The sequence below is a fragment of the Octopus sinensis genome, linkage group LG28, assembly GCF_006345805.1.
Source record: "Octopus sinensis linkage group LG28, ASM634580v1, whole genome shotgun sequence".
In the NCBI taxonomy this organism is placed as follows: Eukaryota; Metazoa; Mollusca; class Cephalopoda; order Octopoda; family Octopodidae; genus Octopus; species Octopus sinensis.
The window spans coordinates 16804593-16823077 of NC_043024.1; the positions used below are offsets into that span (position 1 = coordinate 16804593).

General features: G+C 36.5%; 1 protein-coding gene across 1 annotated transcript in view; it reads left to right on the forward strand.

Annotated features, from left to right (window-relative positions):
* Positions 1–18485, forward strand: part of LOC115225697 — a 426722-nt gene that overhangs the window by 174564 nt on the left and 233673 nt on the right. The window contains exon 3 of the mRNA XM_036514764.1: positions 5591–6332. Coding sequence (XP_036370657.1) covers positions 5591–6332 — 742 coding nt within the window. The remainder of the gene's footprint in view (positions 1–5590; positions 6333–18485) is intronic.

The window sequence follows — 18485 nt, forward strand, 5'->3', positions numbered from 1 at the left end:
ATCTTGTGCCATCAATACGAAACTATTATTATTATTATTATTATTATTATTATTATTATTATTATCATTATCATTATTATTAATATTATTATTATTATTATGTTTATTATTATTATTATTATTATTATTATTATCATTATCATTATTATTAATATTATTATTATTATTATGTTTATTATTATTATTATTAAGGCAGTGAGCTAGCAGAATTGGTACCACACCAGGCAAAATACTTAGTGGTATTTCGCCTGTCTTTACATTCTGAGTTCAAATTCTGCCAAGGTTGACTTTGCCTTTCATCTTTTCAGAGTCAATAAATTAAGTACCAGTCAAGTACTGGGGCCAATGTCATCGATTTACCCACTCCCCCAAAATTTCAGACCCTGTGCCTATTGTCGAAGGGATTATTATTATTATTATCATTATTATTATTATTGAGTGAGAGAGCAGTGCATGACTTCAAAGTGACACTGGGATAAAATATACGAAGACCAGTATACCCATCATGACTACCCGTCTGATAAAGGTACACTAGGCACATGCATCACAACCATATGTGCGCAACATAGTGATCTCATATCAAGGTAAACAGCACATGACCTTGCAGGTGGGGCCCAGTTAGAATTTTTTTCTGGTTGAGTAGCCCATCCCACTCAGACGGTCACTGCATAAGGGTTGTTTAAGGATATTCAACGAACCACCCATGTTTCCAGAGGTGAATTATTCAAACCTCAAAGAATCCCTCTCAACACATGGCTATGATGCTCCCTCAGTACGTCTGCTCGTGGTCAGAGATGCACATATCGTCAGCCACTAAGGGACATGCTCAACTGGTGAAGGTCAAACAACTGACAAGCAAATCTGTGGTATTGAGCAGAATATTTGCTGTAGCCCATCTTTTATACCAAGACAAAACAATGTACATGATAACACTTCCAATCAATTAAGATCAGCAGCCAAGAGAGCCACTCTCAGGTACTGCATTAAGGCATTTATTATTATTATTATAACTGGCAGAATTGTTAGCATGCTGAGTGAAATGCTTAGTGGCATTTCATTTGTCTTTATGTTCTGAGTTCAAATTCTGGGGTTGATAAATGAAGTACCAGTGAAACACTGGGTTGATGTAATTGATTAGTCTGCTCTCCCAAAATTTCAGGCCTTGTGCCTATAATAGAAAGGATTATTATTATTATTATTATTATTATTATTGTTATTAAGAAAGGCAACCTCCATCCACCATATTGATAATATGTTCCTTTCCTCATAGAAATTATTCATCACTATTTCCCATATTGCATTCACTTCAGCTGCTTTACCACTTCCTATCGTTACTGATCTCCTCCTCCATAAACATCCCATGGCCCTTCTAATACTCTCCTCTCCCTTGTACACCCCGTTTCTTTTTATCCCCAACTTTTTCTCTCTCGGCAAATTTGTCTTCTGATGTTCATGCACATTAAAATTATAGTAAAATAATACCAGATTGTCAATACCTTTGATTCTAGGATTGCTTGACACAGGGCTGTCCTGTGGCTAAACAACTTCAACAACAACAACAGGCTTGGCTGAGACTGGCTCTTTGTGAGTTACGATGCCCAAGGGTTCCAGTTGATCCAATCTATAGAACAGCCTGCTTGTGAAATTAACATGCAAGTGGCTGTGTACTCCAGAGACATGTGTACCCAAGGAGATTCAGCATGACACAGAATATGACAAGGCTGGCCCCTTTTGAAATAAAAGTACAACTCATTTTCCCCAGCTGAGTAGAATGGAGCAATGTGAAATAAAGCACCTTGCTCAAGGACAGAACCTGTCACCAGGAATTGAGCTCACAATTTTGCGATCACAAGCTGACTCCCCTAACCACTGAGCCATATGCCCTCACAATCCATGAAAGAAATCTATAAAACATAAATCGTTATTATTTAGCCCCGAGTCAGCAATGAGCAATTAAGAGAACTCAACCTTTAGAATTTAACATTAAAAATGAATAGAGAAGTTATTTGTAATAATAATCAACACTTCATAAATATTACGAAGTTATTGACTTTGTGTACAGGATTCAGTGTGAAGAGGGGTCGGGGGTCTGAGAAGGTGCTTGCGTCTGCTCTGGACTACATAATCAGGTGAATAATTGATGAATGTATGAATCATGTTACCAACTCGTACGTGCTTGTTAGCGACTGTCCTGGTTTGTGTGTGTGTCTGTGTGTGTGTATAATACTATTATATAATATTATAAAGCAGAATGGTTAGCATGCTGGACAAAGTGCTTGGCAGCATTTCGTCTGTCTTTATGTTCTGAGTTCAAATTCTGTCAAAGTCAACTTGTCTTTCATTTCTTTTGGGGGTTGATGAAATAAGTACCAGTCAAGTGCTGGGGGTGTCATCATTTAGTGTCTTATTTCTTTACTGCCCACAAGGGGCTCCACACAGAGGGAAGAAACAAGGACAAACAAACGGATTAAGTCAATTACATTGACCCCAGTGCGTAACTGGTACTTAATTTATCGACCCCGATAGTGTCTGTTGTTGTTCATGCTGGCATGGGTTGGACGGTTTGACCAGATTTGGTATGCTGAGGGTCTGCACCAGACTCTAGTGGTCTAAAGTACGCTAGGGTTTCTTCAAGACTCTGGTGTCCTTTGAAACCCTTTACTTGGAAAGTACTATGAGATGAAATACTTCAATTAACCTGGGAGTATTGTTCGGTTCCTTTGTCTCATCTTTTTGTACAGTCAGGAGTGCTTGTGTGGTAAGTAGCTTGCTTACCAACCACATGGTTCCATGTATAGTGTCTTCTACTATAGCCTCGGGCCGACCAAAACCTTGTGAGTGGATTTTGTAGATGGAAACTGAAAGAAGCCCGTCGTATATATGTATTTGTATATATATATATATATGTGTGTGTTTGAGTGTCTGTGTTTGTTCCCCCAACATCACTTGACAACTGATGCTGGTATGTTTATGTCCCCATAACTTAGCGGTTCAGCAAAAGAGAGAGATAGATTAAGTACTAGGCTTACAAAGAATAAGTCCTGGGATCGATTTGCTCGACTAAAGGTAGTGCTCCAGCATGGCTGCAGTCAAAATGACTGGAACAAGTAAAAGAGTAAAGAGTATAAAAAACTCTCACCAATCAATTCAGAAATCTGCTTTAAGCACCCCAAACAAATCCTCATAATTTTTTTGGTCTTATGGAACTTTCAGAAAATTTTTGTGAATTTGTGTTCTACACACAGGAAGTCATATGACCACAAAAAATTTTATTTTTTAATTTTTTGAATCTGAAAAGAAATTTTTGAATTTTTAAAAACTATAGGCCAAATTTTTGGACAGTTTGAATTTTTGGCTTATTTTCTTGCAATAGACCACTGAATGTGTTTATGGGAAGAAAGATATTGAAAGACATCAGTATGTCAGAGTGACAAACAACTGAGGAGGATATCAGGTGGTCGTTAAATGTGCTAAAAATAACAGCTAAATATCCCTGAAATCACACATTTTTTTTCAGATTTTATATAATTGTAGGGATTCCCATTTGTTGAACACAAATTTGCCAAAATTTTTTTAAATCCCGCTAAATAAGTTACGAGGGCTTTTGTGGGGTACTTGAAGCACAATTCCACTCCACCTTACTCCCATCATTTGTAAAGGTGCAGTGGAAAACAAATTTAAAAATCCCTATCTTCTATAGTGAGAATTGCCCAGCAAAGACAGGAGACTCAGAGTGTATTTATATTTATGTGTACGTATCCATATACATACACATATATATGTCTGTATGTATGTATGGTTACGCACACATAAATATAAATACACATACATACAGATGCACTGAGCTATAAATGCATGTTTATATGCCTTATTAACATCATGGTTTCCAGTCGATTATATATTTATACTTTTATCTCTGTCTCTCTGTCCGTCTCATTTATCCGTGTATGGAGTGTGAATATATTTGTGTGTTTGTATGTAAAGGTAGTCAACTACATGGCTGTTTATTTAATTGTGCATGCATTATTTCTCTACCTACCCACTCATGCATATGTTAATCTCTCTCTTTCTCTCTCTCTCTATCTATCTATAATATATACTCTTTTACTCATTTACTTGCTTCAGTCATTAGACTGTGGCCATGCTGGAGCACCACCTTTAGTCGAGCAAATCGACCCCGGGACTTATTCTTTGTAAGCCTAGTACTTATTCTATCGATCTCTTTTGCCAAACCGCTAAGTTACAGGGACATAAACACACCAGCATCGGTTGTCAAGTGATATTGGGGGGAGAAACACAGACACACAAACACATACATATATACGACGGGCTTCTTTCAGTTTCTGTCTACCAAATCTACTCACAAGGCTTTGGTCGGCCAGAGGCTATAGTAGAAGACACTTGCCCAAGATGCCGCGCAGTGGGACTGAACCCGGAACCATGTGGTTGGTAAGCAAGCTACTTACCACATAGCCACTCCTGCGGCTATATATATATAAATTTAAATAAGCAGAAAATGATAAAACTTTTGATTAACAAACAAACAAATTGACCAACATGGGTTAATTATCTTTTAATACAAAATATAACATAAAAGTGTTTATGGGAAGAAAGATAAAATGAAATAACTAACCGATGTTGGTCTCAATTTGTTTGTTGATCAAAAAGTTTTCTCCATTTTCTCTGCTTATTTAAATTTGATTCTTGATAAACTTTTGTTTATTCAGTTTTTACCTGTACCCTATGAGTATAGTACACTTGTATACCCATGACCAGGGATAACATAAGGTAAATGATGCTGGTTGTAAGAACAACTATTCTTATTCCTTAGATGGTTATTCATTAATCAGAATTATATTTTAATAATTATACTTTAAATGTTTATCTATATATGTATATATACATATGACTATATATATATAGCGGTGCCCCAGCATGGCCACAGCTCGTGAGCTGAAACTAGATAAAAAAATATATATATATTCATATCAATCTCTCTATGCATATATATACATACGTACATAAATACATATGCACATTCATATACATCTTATATATTTCTGCCCACCTGTCTTTCTCTTAGAGCCACTCTTGACCCTGTGCTCCTAGTGGTTCAAATCATTTGAATACTTATGCCGTTTTATATATATGTTTTGAGGTGAAATATATCTCATCTCTGAAGTTTTTTTTACCTGTGTGTGTGTGTGTGTATTTGTATGTATGTGTTCGTGCGTTTGTGTGCATTTGTGTGTACGTGCATATAAACGCACACATGCGCATGTATGTACACTCCCTTTGTATCTATCAAAGTATCTTTCAGATGAATGTTTATTAACTTCCCTATCTATTTACCAATCTATCTATCTATCTTTCTACCTTTCTTTTTGTCTATCTATCTATCTACCAATCTATCTATCTGTCTGTCTGTCTATCTATCTATCTGTCTGTCTCTCTCTCTCTCCCTCTATCTATCTATCTATTAGTCTGTCTGGATATCTATTTATCTATCTTTCTATCTATCAATATATATATTTGTTTGTTTGTTTCTTTCATTCTCTCTAAATGTCAATTCTTTTTTCCTTTCTTTCAGACATGCTGGCTAAGACATACGGCAGTCGATCACCCCCACCTCTGTCATCCCTGTTATCGCCATCCTCTTCCTCCACCGCCTCCGCCGCGTCATCATCACTATCGTCATCATCAGCATCAGCAATAGCAGCAGCAAGGTCAACAGCCCGATCAGCAGCGGCGGCCGCAGCAGCAGCACTGGCCGCCTCCGGCGCAGCCATAGCGCCCCCTCCACCCCCACCTCCTCCTCCCCCGCTTCCGCCAGTATCGGCAGCTGTCTTACCGCCCCATCCACCCCCACTGCAGCCGGGGGTGCCGGCGACGACGACCACCACTACCACAGAACAACAGTGGTACATCGATCAAGAGTTATTGATTGTGGCCGCCATCTGTTCGACTCTTATCTCCGTCACTGGACTTGTGATGGCGTCCATGCTGTGCAACTGGTGTTTCGGCCGGAAGCGAGGTCGCGGCCGTGGAGGGAAGAACAGCGGTTCGGGCGGCGGTGCGGGCGGTGCGTCAGGCTTCGCTGCCGGCGATGATGACGACGACGACGAGGAACAGGCCAAGCTGAACGATTACCGGCCGGTGCCATATGGAGGGGCGGACGACTGTAGCCGAAGTAGTGTAAGGAATGGCTACACACCGAACGGCAGCCCGTCCCAGGATGGAGGCGGCAGCAGTTTGGCGTCCGGTGACACGGCCAGCTGTTCGAGTACGCAGAAGTTGACATCGGTCGGCAAGAAGAACAAGAAGACCATGAGGTAAGTGTCCTTTACGTCACAGGATCACGTGGGATGATAAGGGAGGGGGTGTTTGTTTATTGGTGGTGGGCGTGATTGGATAGGTGTGCCTGTGGCTGTGGGGTGGTGGTGCTGGTGGGTTACGGGGGAGGGTAACGATGGTGTGTGTTGGTGATGGAGGCGGTAGTGGTGGTGGCGTGTATGGTGTGTTTGTGTTGGCGGTAATGATGGTTGTGTTGTTGTGTATATGTGTGTAGGGGTATTAAAGGGGTGAGGTTGTAGCAGTGACTGGGGGGGGGGCTGTTTTGAATGATAGTAGGAAGGGTGGGAGGAATTGTGTGGTGGTGGGGAAGGGTGGGAGGAGTTGTGTGTTATGAAGTGCACTGAAGCATGTAGTAGTTAAAGAGAAAGAGAGGAGGAGAGGACAGTCAGAGAGAGAAAGAGAAAAAGAGAGAAAACGAAAGAGAGAGGAGAAGTGAGAGAGAGAAAGAGAGTGAGAGAGAGAGAGAAAGAAAAAGAGAGTGAGAAAGACGGAAAGAGAAAAAGAGTGAGAAAGTGAGAGAGAAGGAAAGGAAGAGGGGAAAGTGAGAGGGTAAAGTGAGAGAGAGAGAAAGATAGTGAGAAAGAAGGAAAGAGAGAAAGAAAGAAAGGGAGAAAGACAGAGAAACATTGGATTTGGGATTGAGGATGAAGGAAAAGTGAAGGGAAGAGGGAAAAGAAAGGAGGAGGGGGAAGGGAAACCTCAATCATAGCAATAAAAAATCAACAAAATAACAGAACATCCCCCACCCCCACCACCAAGTGTTTTGTGTTTGTGTTTTTGTGTCAGTGTAGGCATTGTTGTTGTTGTGTGTGTTTTAATAGTTTTTTTGTGTCTTTTGTGATTTTCATTGTTGTTGTCTCAGTAAGTGGGAGTATATATAGGTGTATGTGGGTGTATATCTTTACCTGTGTACCAATGTGTCTGTGTGTGTGTGTATGCACATGTACAAGGCCATACATAAATTGATGCTCAGAGTCAAGTATAAATAAATATATACATTGTGAATATACGTTCAGTTTTATGTAATTATACATACATCTCTTTCTTTCTCTGTCTATCTATATATATATATCTATCTGTCTCTCTCTTTCTCTGTCTGTTTTTCTCACTTTTTCTATCTATCTATCTATCTACCTATTTATCTATGTGTATCTATCTATCTATCTTTCCATCTATTTACCTATCATCTGTCTGCCTATCTGTCTATCTATCTATCTGTTTATCCATCTGTGACTTCATTGACCGAGGTTACCGTGGTCTTTTCCGTAGGCTTTTCTTTCCACGGGTAAACCTCACCTGTCCTCCCCTTTACACTTCCTATTGACATTTCTGTGATTACGATCCCTATTGATCAACTTTTTTTTCCCTCTCCCCCCTTTTTTTTTAAATCCTCCCCTTTTTTTGTCCTCTTTCTTTCCTTTTATGATCCCTTTTGATCGAAAACCAACCCCCTCTTTTTTACCCCCAAAAAGAAAAGCTCTACCTTGTAATTTGTTCTGTCTGTGTGCAGCCCTGTGTGGCTAATAAAGAAACATATCTATTTACCAATCTATCTGTCTGTCTGTCTATCTCTCTGCCTGTCTGTCTGTCTATTTATCTATCTATCATACAACAAACAGGACAGATACAACTCTGTGTGTGTGTATATATATATATATATATATATATATTTCCTCTGTTATTATTTTTAAGTCGCAAAAAGTTACAGAAGTGATTCATATGTCAAGAGTTTCAGGCATGGCATTTATCAAACTCATATATCATCATCATCATCATTTAACGTCCACTTTCCATGCTGGCATGGGTTGGATGACCGAGAACTGGCAGGACGGGAGGCTACACCAGGCTCCAGTCTGATCTAGCAAGGTTTCTACAGCTGGATGCCCTTCTTAATGCAAACCACTTCGAGGGTATAGTGGGTGGTTTTTATGTGCCACTGGCATGGGTGCCAGTCAGGCAGCACTAGCATTGGCCATGCTCAAATGATGCTTTATATATATGTATGTATGTATGTATATATATATATATATATATATATATATATATATATATATATATAGATACATACATACATACATACACACACAGAAACACACACATATATATATACATATATTTATATATATATGTATATATATATTGTTATATTTCGGAATGGTCATATTGCCAGTTTAGCCAATAAAAACACACGCACTATATATTTGGTGTTATTTTGCTTCAGTGATATTTATTTTTTACATTAATCTTAATCTTACTTCGGCCAAATGAAGACATACAATAGAAATACAAAATGGCTGACGGTTAGTAAGGAGAGACACAAGTAAGTGAGAAGAAAACAAAGGACCACTGATGCGGTCACAGGAGTGTGAAGAAAGAACTTTGGCCGAAATAAGATTAAGATTAATGTAAAAAATAAATATCACTGAAGCAAAATAACACCAAATATATAGTGCGTGTGTTTTTATTGGCTGAACTGGCAATATGACCATTCCGAAATATAACAATATCTGTTTCAACACACGACTTCACATAAAAAATCTTGCACAACAAATATTTAAATGTATATATATATATACATATATATGTATATTTATATATATATATATATTATATATATATATATATATATATATATGTATAATATATATATATATATATTATATATATATATAGATACGCATATATATATACATATATATACATATATATATATATATATATATACATACATATACATATATATACATATGTATATACATATATATATATATAGATACGCATACATATATACATGTATATGCACACACATGCATATATACATGTATATGCACACACATGCATATATACATGTATTTACATATATATATATCATTATCATTTAATGTCTTGTGAGCATTGGTTCAACAGTTTGATCACAGCTGGTATGGTTAGGGTCCACACAAGGCTCTGTTGTCTGTTGTGGCATGGTTTTACAGATGGATGCCCTTCCTAAATCCAACAACTTCAATGAGAGTACTTGGTGCTATTTATGTGGCACCAGCACAATATATATATATATATATATATATAATATATATATATATATATTGTTAAAGTAATTTCTATAGATATTCTATTGAAATTACAGCTAGCACTGATTTTTGCTGCAGTGTTTCATATAAAAAATGTCAAAGGTAAACAAACAAACAATGAGTTCTATTATAAAAAATGGGTAATGTGTGTGTGTGTGGGGGGGGGTTACCCCTTCCTCAGCATGCATCTAATCCATTAACCATCCTCGTGCACATTGCTTAAATAGACACTATATATAGCAGTGTAAAGTTTTTGGATATACCAATTTATGTATTAAATGTATTCTGGAAGCTGGTATGAAAGTAATAGTGATTTGTAGGTATTTGGTATTTCGTTATGCAACTATGATATTAACTGTTTTTATAAGTCATACAAATCATTAAGTTATATATATATATATAATATATATATATATATATATATATATATATATATATACATATATCATCATCATCATCATTTAGCGTCCGCTTTCCATGCTAGCATGGGTTGGACGGTTCAACTGGGGTCTGTGAAGCCAGAAGGCTGCATCAGGCCCAGTCTGATCTGGCAGTGTTTCTATGGCTGGATGCCCTTCCTAACGCCAACCACTCCGTGAATGTAGTGGGTGCTTTTTATGTGCCATCCGCACAGGTGCCAGACAGAGCTGGCAAACAGCCACGGACGGATGGGGCTTTTTATGTGCCACCGGCATGGAGGCCAGTCGGGGCGGCGCTGGCAACGGCCATGATCGGATGGTTCGCTTACTTGTCATCGGCACTAGTATCACAGCTGCAATTTCCATTGATGTTGATCGACTTCGATTTTGGTTCTGCTTTCTGATATCTGATTTGATTTGGGTTGATTTTGATTTTCACTTGCCTCAACGGGTCTTCACAAGTGGAGTTTTGTGTCCCAAGAAGGAAAGGTATGTATAAGTCGACTGGCTACATACCAAGTAGAGGCCACGGGTTATGGTCTCACTAGTCTTGCCGGGTCTTCTCACACACAGCATACTTCCATAGGTCTCGGTCTCCAGTCATTTCCTTGGTGAGACCTAAAGTTCGAATATATATATATATATAAGGTTCGAATATCATCATCATCGTTTAATGTCCGTTCTCCATGCTAGCATGGGTTGGACGGTTTGACCAGGGATCTGGGGAGCCAGAAGGCTGCACCAGGCTCCGGTCTTATCTGGCAATGTTTCTACAGCTGGATGCCCTTCCTAACGCCAACCACTCCGTGAGTGTAGTGGGTGCTTTTTACGTGCCACCTGCACTGGTGCCAGGCGAGGCTGGCATAGGCCATGGTCTGATTGGTGCATTTTACGTGCCACCTGCACGGAAGCCAGTCGAGGCAGTACTGGCTTCGGCCACGATTCGGATGGTCCTTTTTACGAATAAATATATATATATATATATATATATATATATATATATATACTAGACTACCCCTGATCCATTGGGTCACTGGAAAACTCTGAGTTTCCCAGCAATGGAGTTTTGTTTCATGGGTTTTTTTCTTTTCCAGTTTATTTTGCATGCTTTCAACGAATGTGACATCAAAATCAAGCATAATTTCTTGCACGTCCTGCTACCATGTAACAAGTATTTCAGGTCTTTTACCACAAATAGCTGTTATGTCGTAGCAGGGCGTGCTAGAAATACCTGCCAAACCTTTGGGGTTGAGATATGTTGAATGTACTCAAAAAAAACCTATGGAAAAAAGCTATTTCACACCAAGGTTACGAATGGGGTTTTTTTACAAAATATTTACCATATTTTTAAAGTCATTTTCACTTGAAAATATTTTTTAAATATGCTAAAAAAACATTTGTAATAATAATTTAAAAAACATTAAAATATTGTCAGTTTAAAGAAAACTAAAATATAAATACTTACCATACAAACAGCTTACATTTTTGAAATCACATTCACTTAAAATGTATTTCTGAATGATTAAAATATTGTGTTTAACAAAAGTGAAAATAGAAACATTTACTGTAAAAAAACTCATAATTTTTTGTTTTCTAATCACTGTGTCTAATAGACAGATAGGAGCTTTTTCCCTTTCGGGAGGAAGATTATTTTCCCATTATGCGTTGTTTTGGGTATTTATACCCGCAAATCTCTAATATCTTTAAAACTATTGTCCAATTTGCATGAAACTTGCTTTATTCCATTTGTATTAACATTTCAGGGTAAACTTAATTCATAGTATCTTCCCATTATCTACCAGTTTGGCTGGGTAACATTGCAAGCAAGATTCAGACTGACTTTTAATGTATTATAGATATATAGGTATGAAGAACCACTGATGAGAGTTAAGGTGCTCTACCCCAAAATTTGAAATCATGATACAGCTATATACACTATGGACATAACTCCTTTTGTCAGTCATTAAGTGTAGTGCTTTAGTGGCTTTGAAGTGACCGCGTGTGTACCGTTGGCAATTATATTTTCCTCCGTCTTCCCTTCTTTGGATCTTCTGACGAAGAGCTCTGCGTGAATCGTTAAACCCTCCTTGTTTCCTTCTTTCCTGAGCGTCCACACAAAGGGGACAAACAAGGATAGACAAATGGATTAAGTCGATTATATCAACCCCAGTGCATAACTGGTACTTATTTAATTGATCCCGAAAGGATGAAAGGCAAAGTTGACCTCGGTGGAATTTGAACTCAGAACATAGTGGCAGATGAAATACCGCTAAGCATTTCGCCTGGCGTGCTAATGTTTCTGCTAGCTTCTCCCTTCATTGGAGGCTTTTAGCACAATACGGGGACAGTGCACAACTGCATAGAATTGTGTATGAATGGACTGAGAAGTTTAAAAGTGGTCAGACAAGTGTGACTCACGAAGAGGGAATAGGATGGCCATCAACCTCCACCACTGACAAAGAAGATTCAACAAACTTGAGAGATGATAATGGTGAACCAGGTTACAATTTCCATCTCTCAGATCACTGCTCTTTGTTCTTCTTTGGTGCACATTGCTAATGGAGTGGCCATGCTTACACTGTAAAGCCAGAAGGAAAAATGGCGCTAACTGGCTCAAGCTTCAATCACGTGACCACAATAATACCAACTATAAGCACGCAAGCCCAGAAGGCAGTGCAACAATAATAAAGATATGCTATGTTGAAAGTGCAGATAATTTTTGACTTGCCCTTGTATATTTTCATTTTCCTCTGTTTTCCATGCAAGCATGGGTTGGATGATTAGACAAGATCCAACTGGTTGAAAGAGCACTTCTGGCACCATAGTCTCAGTTTTGGGTTCCTCGTTTATTTTTTCCTTTTTTTTCTTACTTTTGTTTTTTCATGATAAAAAGACAGATGTGAACGTGTGTTTCTTTGCACCTCAACAGGCATGATCTGCAGCTGCAGTTGAGCTGCATTAACACTGAGGCACGTATGACTTAAACACTTAGAAAATGAGTAGAGAACGTTTATGGCCTGGCTTAGTATAATTTGCATCAGTGGTTCCCAAACATTTTTGGGGCTACTGCCCCCTTGACACCCAGGCCACATTCCTAGTGCCCCCAGCCGAACTATCACAAACATGCACCCCTTTCTGAAGCAAATCCAAAGCAACATTATTTCACAAATAAAACTTAATCTAATGAACCCATTATTTTGTTTTTACATGAACCACTTCCCCATTATCGCCCCACTTTTTTATATGAATCACTCCCCCATTATCACCCCAATTTTCTTCAACGACCCCTTGGAACTTCCCACTGCCCCCATTGTGGCAATACCACCCACTTTGGAAACCACTGATTTATACGATTCAAATGAAAATCAACAAACACAAATAACTCAGCCTCTTCTTATTAATTATGCAATGTGTGTGTGTGTGTGTGCGTCTGTGTGTGTGTGCGTCTGTGTGTGTGTGTATACATAAACAATGTGGGATGAAACCAGACTAAGAGATTCACGTCAATCTAAATGTCTATTAACATGTGTCTCTTAAATTTAATATTTAATTTGTATCTCTTCCTGATTTTGTTTTCTGCGTCTCATTGTTTAAATTACACTATTTGCATTCAAAATTCAATATTTTCGTATGAATTTATTGACCACTCATCTAAAGTGTTCTACACACGCACACACACACACACACACACATGCACACGTCTTATAATCACTTCCAGTTCTTGTTTATATATTTTGTGTTATAGAATAGGAGGTGCTCAAATTACAGAAAGACAGTGAATGTGGCATTAGAATTATACATGATTGCCCACCACTTTCCATGTTTCATAGTTACATGTATTAAAATGCATACATTTATATGTGTGTGTGTATGTACATGTGGGCGGAGGGGGAGTTCCATAAAATGAATTTCTATCTACTTCAACAATGAGAATTCAGTTTCATCAAATGAATTAGCTGCTTATAAGTCAGTGAGTGGCTGAGTATTCCGCAGACATGTGTCCAGTTGTCTTTGGTAGAATCACACACACATACTCACACACATACAAGCTAGTTGAGTGTGATTTGAGAAAGATTTGGTTTTTAATTTTAGCAGGTCAGTCTATTGCATGGAGACTCTGTCATGGTTATTATTACTATTTTTATGATGTAAATAATTCAAAGACAGTTCTGTCTGATTCTTATGAAATTCTTTCTCTATTGACGTCAGAGTTTTCTTACAGTAATTAGGAAATAGTTGGAGAATGGTGTCTGGTACAAATTGTCTCATCAACAATGAACCATAATCTGTGATCTTTTAAATAAGCTTCGGATGTCCAATGCAATTTACAAATTCACATGTTAGCTTGACTGTTGTAAACATCACAACTCTATTTCATTGGACATAAAAATACTGCATTTTCACACCTGTTGACTGTGCATGCCACATGCTGAATAAACGTTACTTGCTATATTCATCATATCTTCAATGTACTCTAACCATCTAGAACCAGTAGCACCTTGTCTTCACAAAATTCTGGGCCAGTAGTTTGCAAGGCATCATTCTGCAGAGGATGTAACAGAGTTTTAGCTGAAAAGACTGCAACCATGTAACTTGAAGTGTCTTGCCCAAGGACACAATGCACTGCATGGCCCAGGAATTGAACCTAAGACTTTATGATCACAAGTTCAAATGTCTAATCACCAAGCCATGAACCTTCACAGCACTTTATTTTTAGAATGACATTTTTGGGTAGGTGCGAGAGCCCAGATCACGTTGGTATGAACATAAAACAAGTAAAATGTTTGGGCCAGATGTAACCTGTTTAAACACTAAAGGGTTAACAGATGATGATGATGATGATGATTGAGGATGGTGGTGGTGGTGATGGCAGCGGCAACCATTACATTAAAAGTCTCCCAGAGACTAAAAATTTAGTCATGGAAGCTAACATAATTAACAAATTCATTTGCAGACTTTGTAGCGAATTTAATGATTTGAATTCTTAAATTAGCCATCTGTACAAATACTATATTTTCCCACTGTCTTTACCACAAGATTCACCATTTCACCACGGTATTCAACTGTGACAATATTTTACATTATCAAAAGCTGTATCAACTAACACACAGCAAGAGAACACAAGTTCTAGTATAACATAATGTGGAATATTAAATTACTATAAATGATTGATACTCTACTTTTATTAAAATGAGGTAAACATTGTCAAACAGTGTTCACTAAAATAAAGACAAGAGAGGAAACGTGGCCACAGCTCTGAGCTGAAACTGGAGAGAAAAAAATGAAGATATTTGATGAGTTCATGTATAAAGAGTCCCAAATATGAGGCCACCTCCACAAAAACATAAGAGGAGAAGTTACATGAAAGTGGTATAATTTACACATATATATATATATATATATATATATATATACACGACACACACACACATATGGTGAATTTATGGAATGAAGACCCATAAAACTCATCAATTTTGTTAAAAATGGAAGAGACAAGTTGTTAAAATATATAAGAAGTTTAATTCTTGGAGATGATCATTTTGTACTGTGATATAATGATGCAAATTCATGATTAAATTAAATTAAATTATGTTAATTACATATCAACATAATTAATGTAATTAATTTAATTTAATCATGAATTTGCATTATTATATCTCTGTACAAAACGATCGTCTGCAAACTCTCAGCAAAGCATGAAGAATCAACATTAGAAATCTTTTTGGGAATTCTCCAAATTAAAGGACGAATCCACATTTGACCTTTATACACTTATATATATATATGTGTGTGTGTGTATGTGTATGTGTGTGATTTTCAAGCAATGATGTGGGAACAGACACATAAACATATATATATATATATATTATATATATATATATACACGACACACACACACATATGGTGAATTTATGGAATGAAGACCCATAAAACTCATCAATTTTGTTAAAAATGGAAGAGACAAGTTGTTAAAATATATAAGAAGTTTAATTCTTGGAGATGATCATTTTGTACTGTGATATAATGATGCAAATTCATGATTAAATTAAATTAAATTATGTTAATTACATATCAACATAATTAATGTAATTAATTTAATTTAATCATGAATTTGCATTATTATATCTCTGTACAAAACGATCGTCTGCAAACTCTCAGCAAAGCATGAAGAATCAACATTAGAAATCTTTTTGGGAATTCTCCAAATTAAAGGACGAATCCACATTTGACCTTTATACACTTATATATATATATGTGTGTGTGTGTATGTGTATGTGTGTGATTTTCAAGCAATGATGTGGGAACAGACACATAAACATATATATATATATATATATATATATATTCAAAATGTGACCTTGTGTGTACCGTTGGCGATTTTTTTCCTCTGTCTTCCTTTCTTTGGATCTCTCCTTTTCCTATGTTTCTGATGAAGAGCTTTGCTCGAAACGTTAAACCCTCCTTCTTTCCTGAGCGTCCAATAACACTATATTTGTTCCACGTCCTCGCGTTGTTGTGTTTTCTCTTTGTGTTTTCATGTTTGGATTAACTTTATATATATATGTTTATGAGTCTGTGTTTGTCCCACATCATTGCTTGACAATTAATGTTGGTGTGTTTATGTCCCTGTAACTTAGAGGTTCGACAAAAGAGACCGGTGGAATAAGTACTAAGCTTAAAAAGAATAAGTCCTGGGATCAATTTGTTCGACTAAATGCAGTGCTCCAGTGTGGCCGCAGTCAAATGACTGAAACAAATACAGGAATAAAAGAATATATTTATATCTATATATATAGATATATATATATTTGTGTTTGTGTGGTTTTGAGTATGTGTTTATCCACCACCACTGCATGACAACTGGTGTTGGTCTGTTTACATCCCTGTAACTTAGCAGTTTGGGCAAATAGGCCGATAGAATAAGTACTGGAATCAATTTGTTTGACTCAAAATTCTTCAACTTGATGCTCCAGCATGACCACAGTCTGATGACTATAACAAATAAAAAAATAAAGCTAAAAAATAAGAAATAGATTTGTAAAGTTTCATGGTTCTAAGTTTTATATTGGACAGACAAATACTGCATTGTCCTGGCAATTGTCTATGCATATATGACAACATATTGGCTGCCAGAAGCCATGACAATCATTTACAGAGCTATTTCAGGAACTAAAAGACTTCTGAGGGAAATGAATGTAATTTATTTCATTATTCCTGACAATTGTAATGCTTAGTGAGTCTAACTATTATAGTGGACATACAAACACCACATTGTCTTATTGTCTGACCATGCATTTACTCTAACAAAATAACATATTTAGAATTCCTGCAAAAGGTAGGATGCTCCTGAATGGATGGAATTTGATTTGTCACAAACTCAAAAGGCAAACATCACATAAAACTTGTTGATTCTAACTGTTATATATTGGACATGCAAATATCATACTTGCCTGCTGGCTGCATGTGTGTGCCTGTGTGTGTGTGTGTGTGTGTTTGTGCATACATGCAGGTGCATGCACGTGTGTCCTTTTGTAAATATTAGCTGATATAATTTATATATATTATATATATATATGTGTGTGTATATATATATATGTATATATATGTATATACATGTATATGTATATATATATGTATATATGTATTTATAAGTATGTATGTGTGTGTGTGTGTGTGTATATATATATATATATATATATATATATATATATAGATAAAATTTACTTGGAAAAGGATGTGTGGCGTTCGATCATATAATATAATATAAATAATTATATATATATATATGTATGTATGTAACCATGTGTGTATGTGCATGTATACATATACATGCATTCACGTAATTCCCCCACAAAACTTTTAATTCTTCCAGGAAGATAAAGTGATTTTTCTGACAAATTCATGAACAAACATAAAAGTTGTCAATATTATGATTTTAACTTATATCTGACATGCAAATATTATATTTCCTGCCAAGTGACTATGTATCTATTATAAAATATTGGTTTATTCCACCAATAACTCTCATTTATAGAATTCTCTCAAAATACTTTAAGATTCATGGAAGCTAATATAATTTATTACAAATTAATGAGCAAACATGAAAGTTATAAGCGTTCATAATACTTAATATTAGGTTAAGCTGTTATATTGAAAAAGAAAATTACTGATTGATGTCCTGACTTTCTTAATCTCTTTGATACTTATGCTCCGCAACACTCCTTTGATTTCTTTGATGCAAAAAACTTTACACTTTAAAGTAATTTATCTCTGAACTTATGAGCTGAGGAAGTATTGCTTGTTATATACAGTGGATTGGCAAAACCATTTGAGCTTTGGAAAAAGATTTTGCAGTGTTTTTTCAAGCTTTTTTTATATTCTGGGTTTAAATCTTGGTGAGGTCAACTTTGCTTTTCATCTTTCTGGAGTTAATAACATAATGTACCAGTCATGTACTGGTGTTGTTGTAATTGACTGAACCACCTCCTGTCAAGGCTGCTGACTCCAAGCCTAAATAATAATAATAATAATTATAATAATAAAAAGAATAATAATAAGAAGAAGAAGAATGATCCTTTCTACTGTAGGCACAAGGCCTAAAATTTGGGAGAAGGAACTAAATTGATTACATCGACCCTAG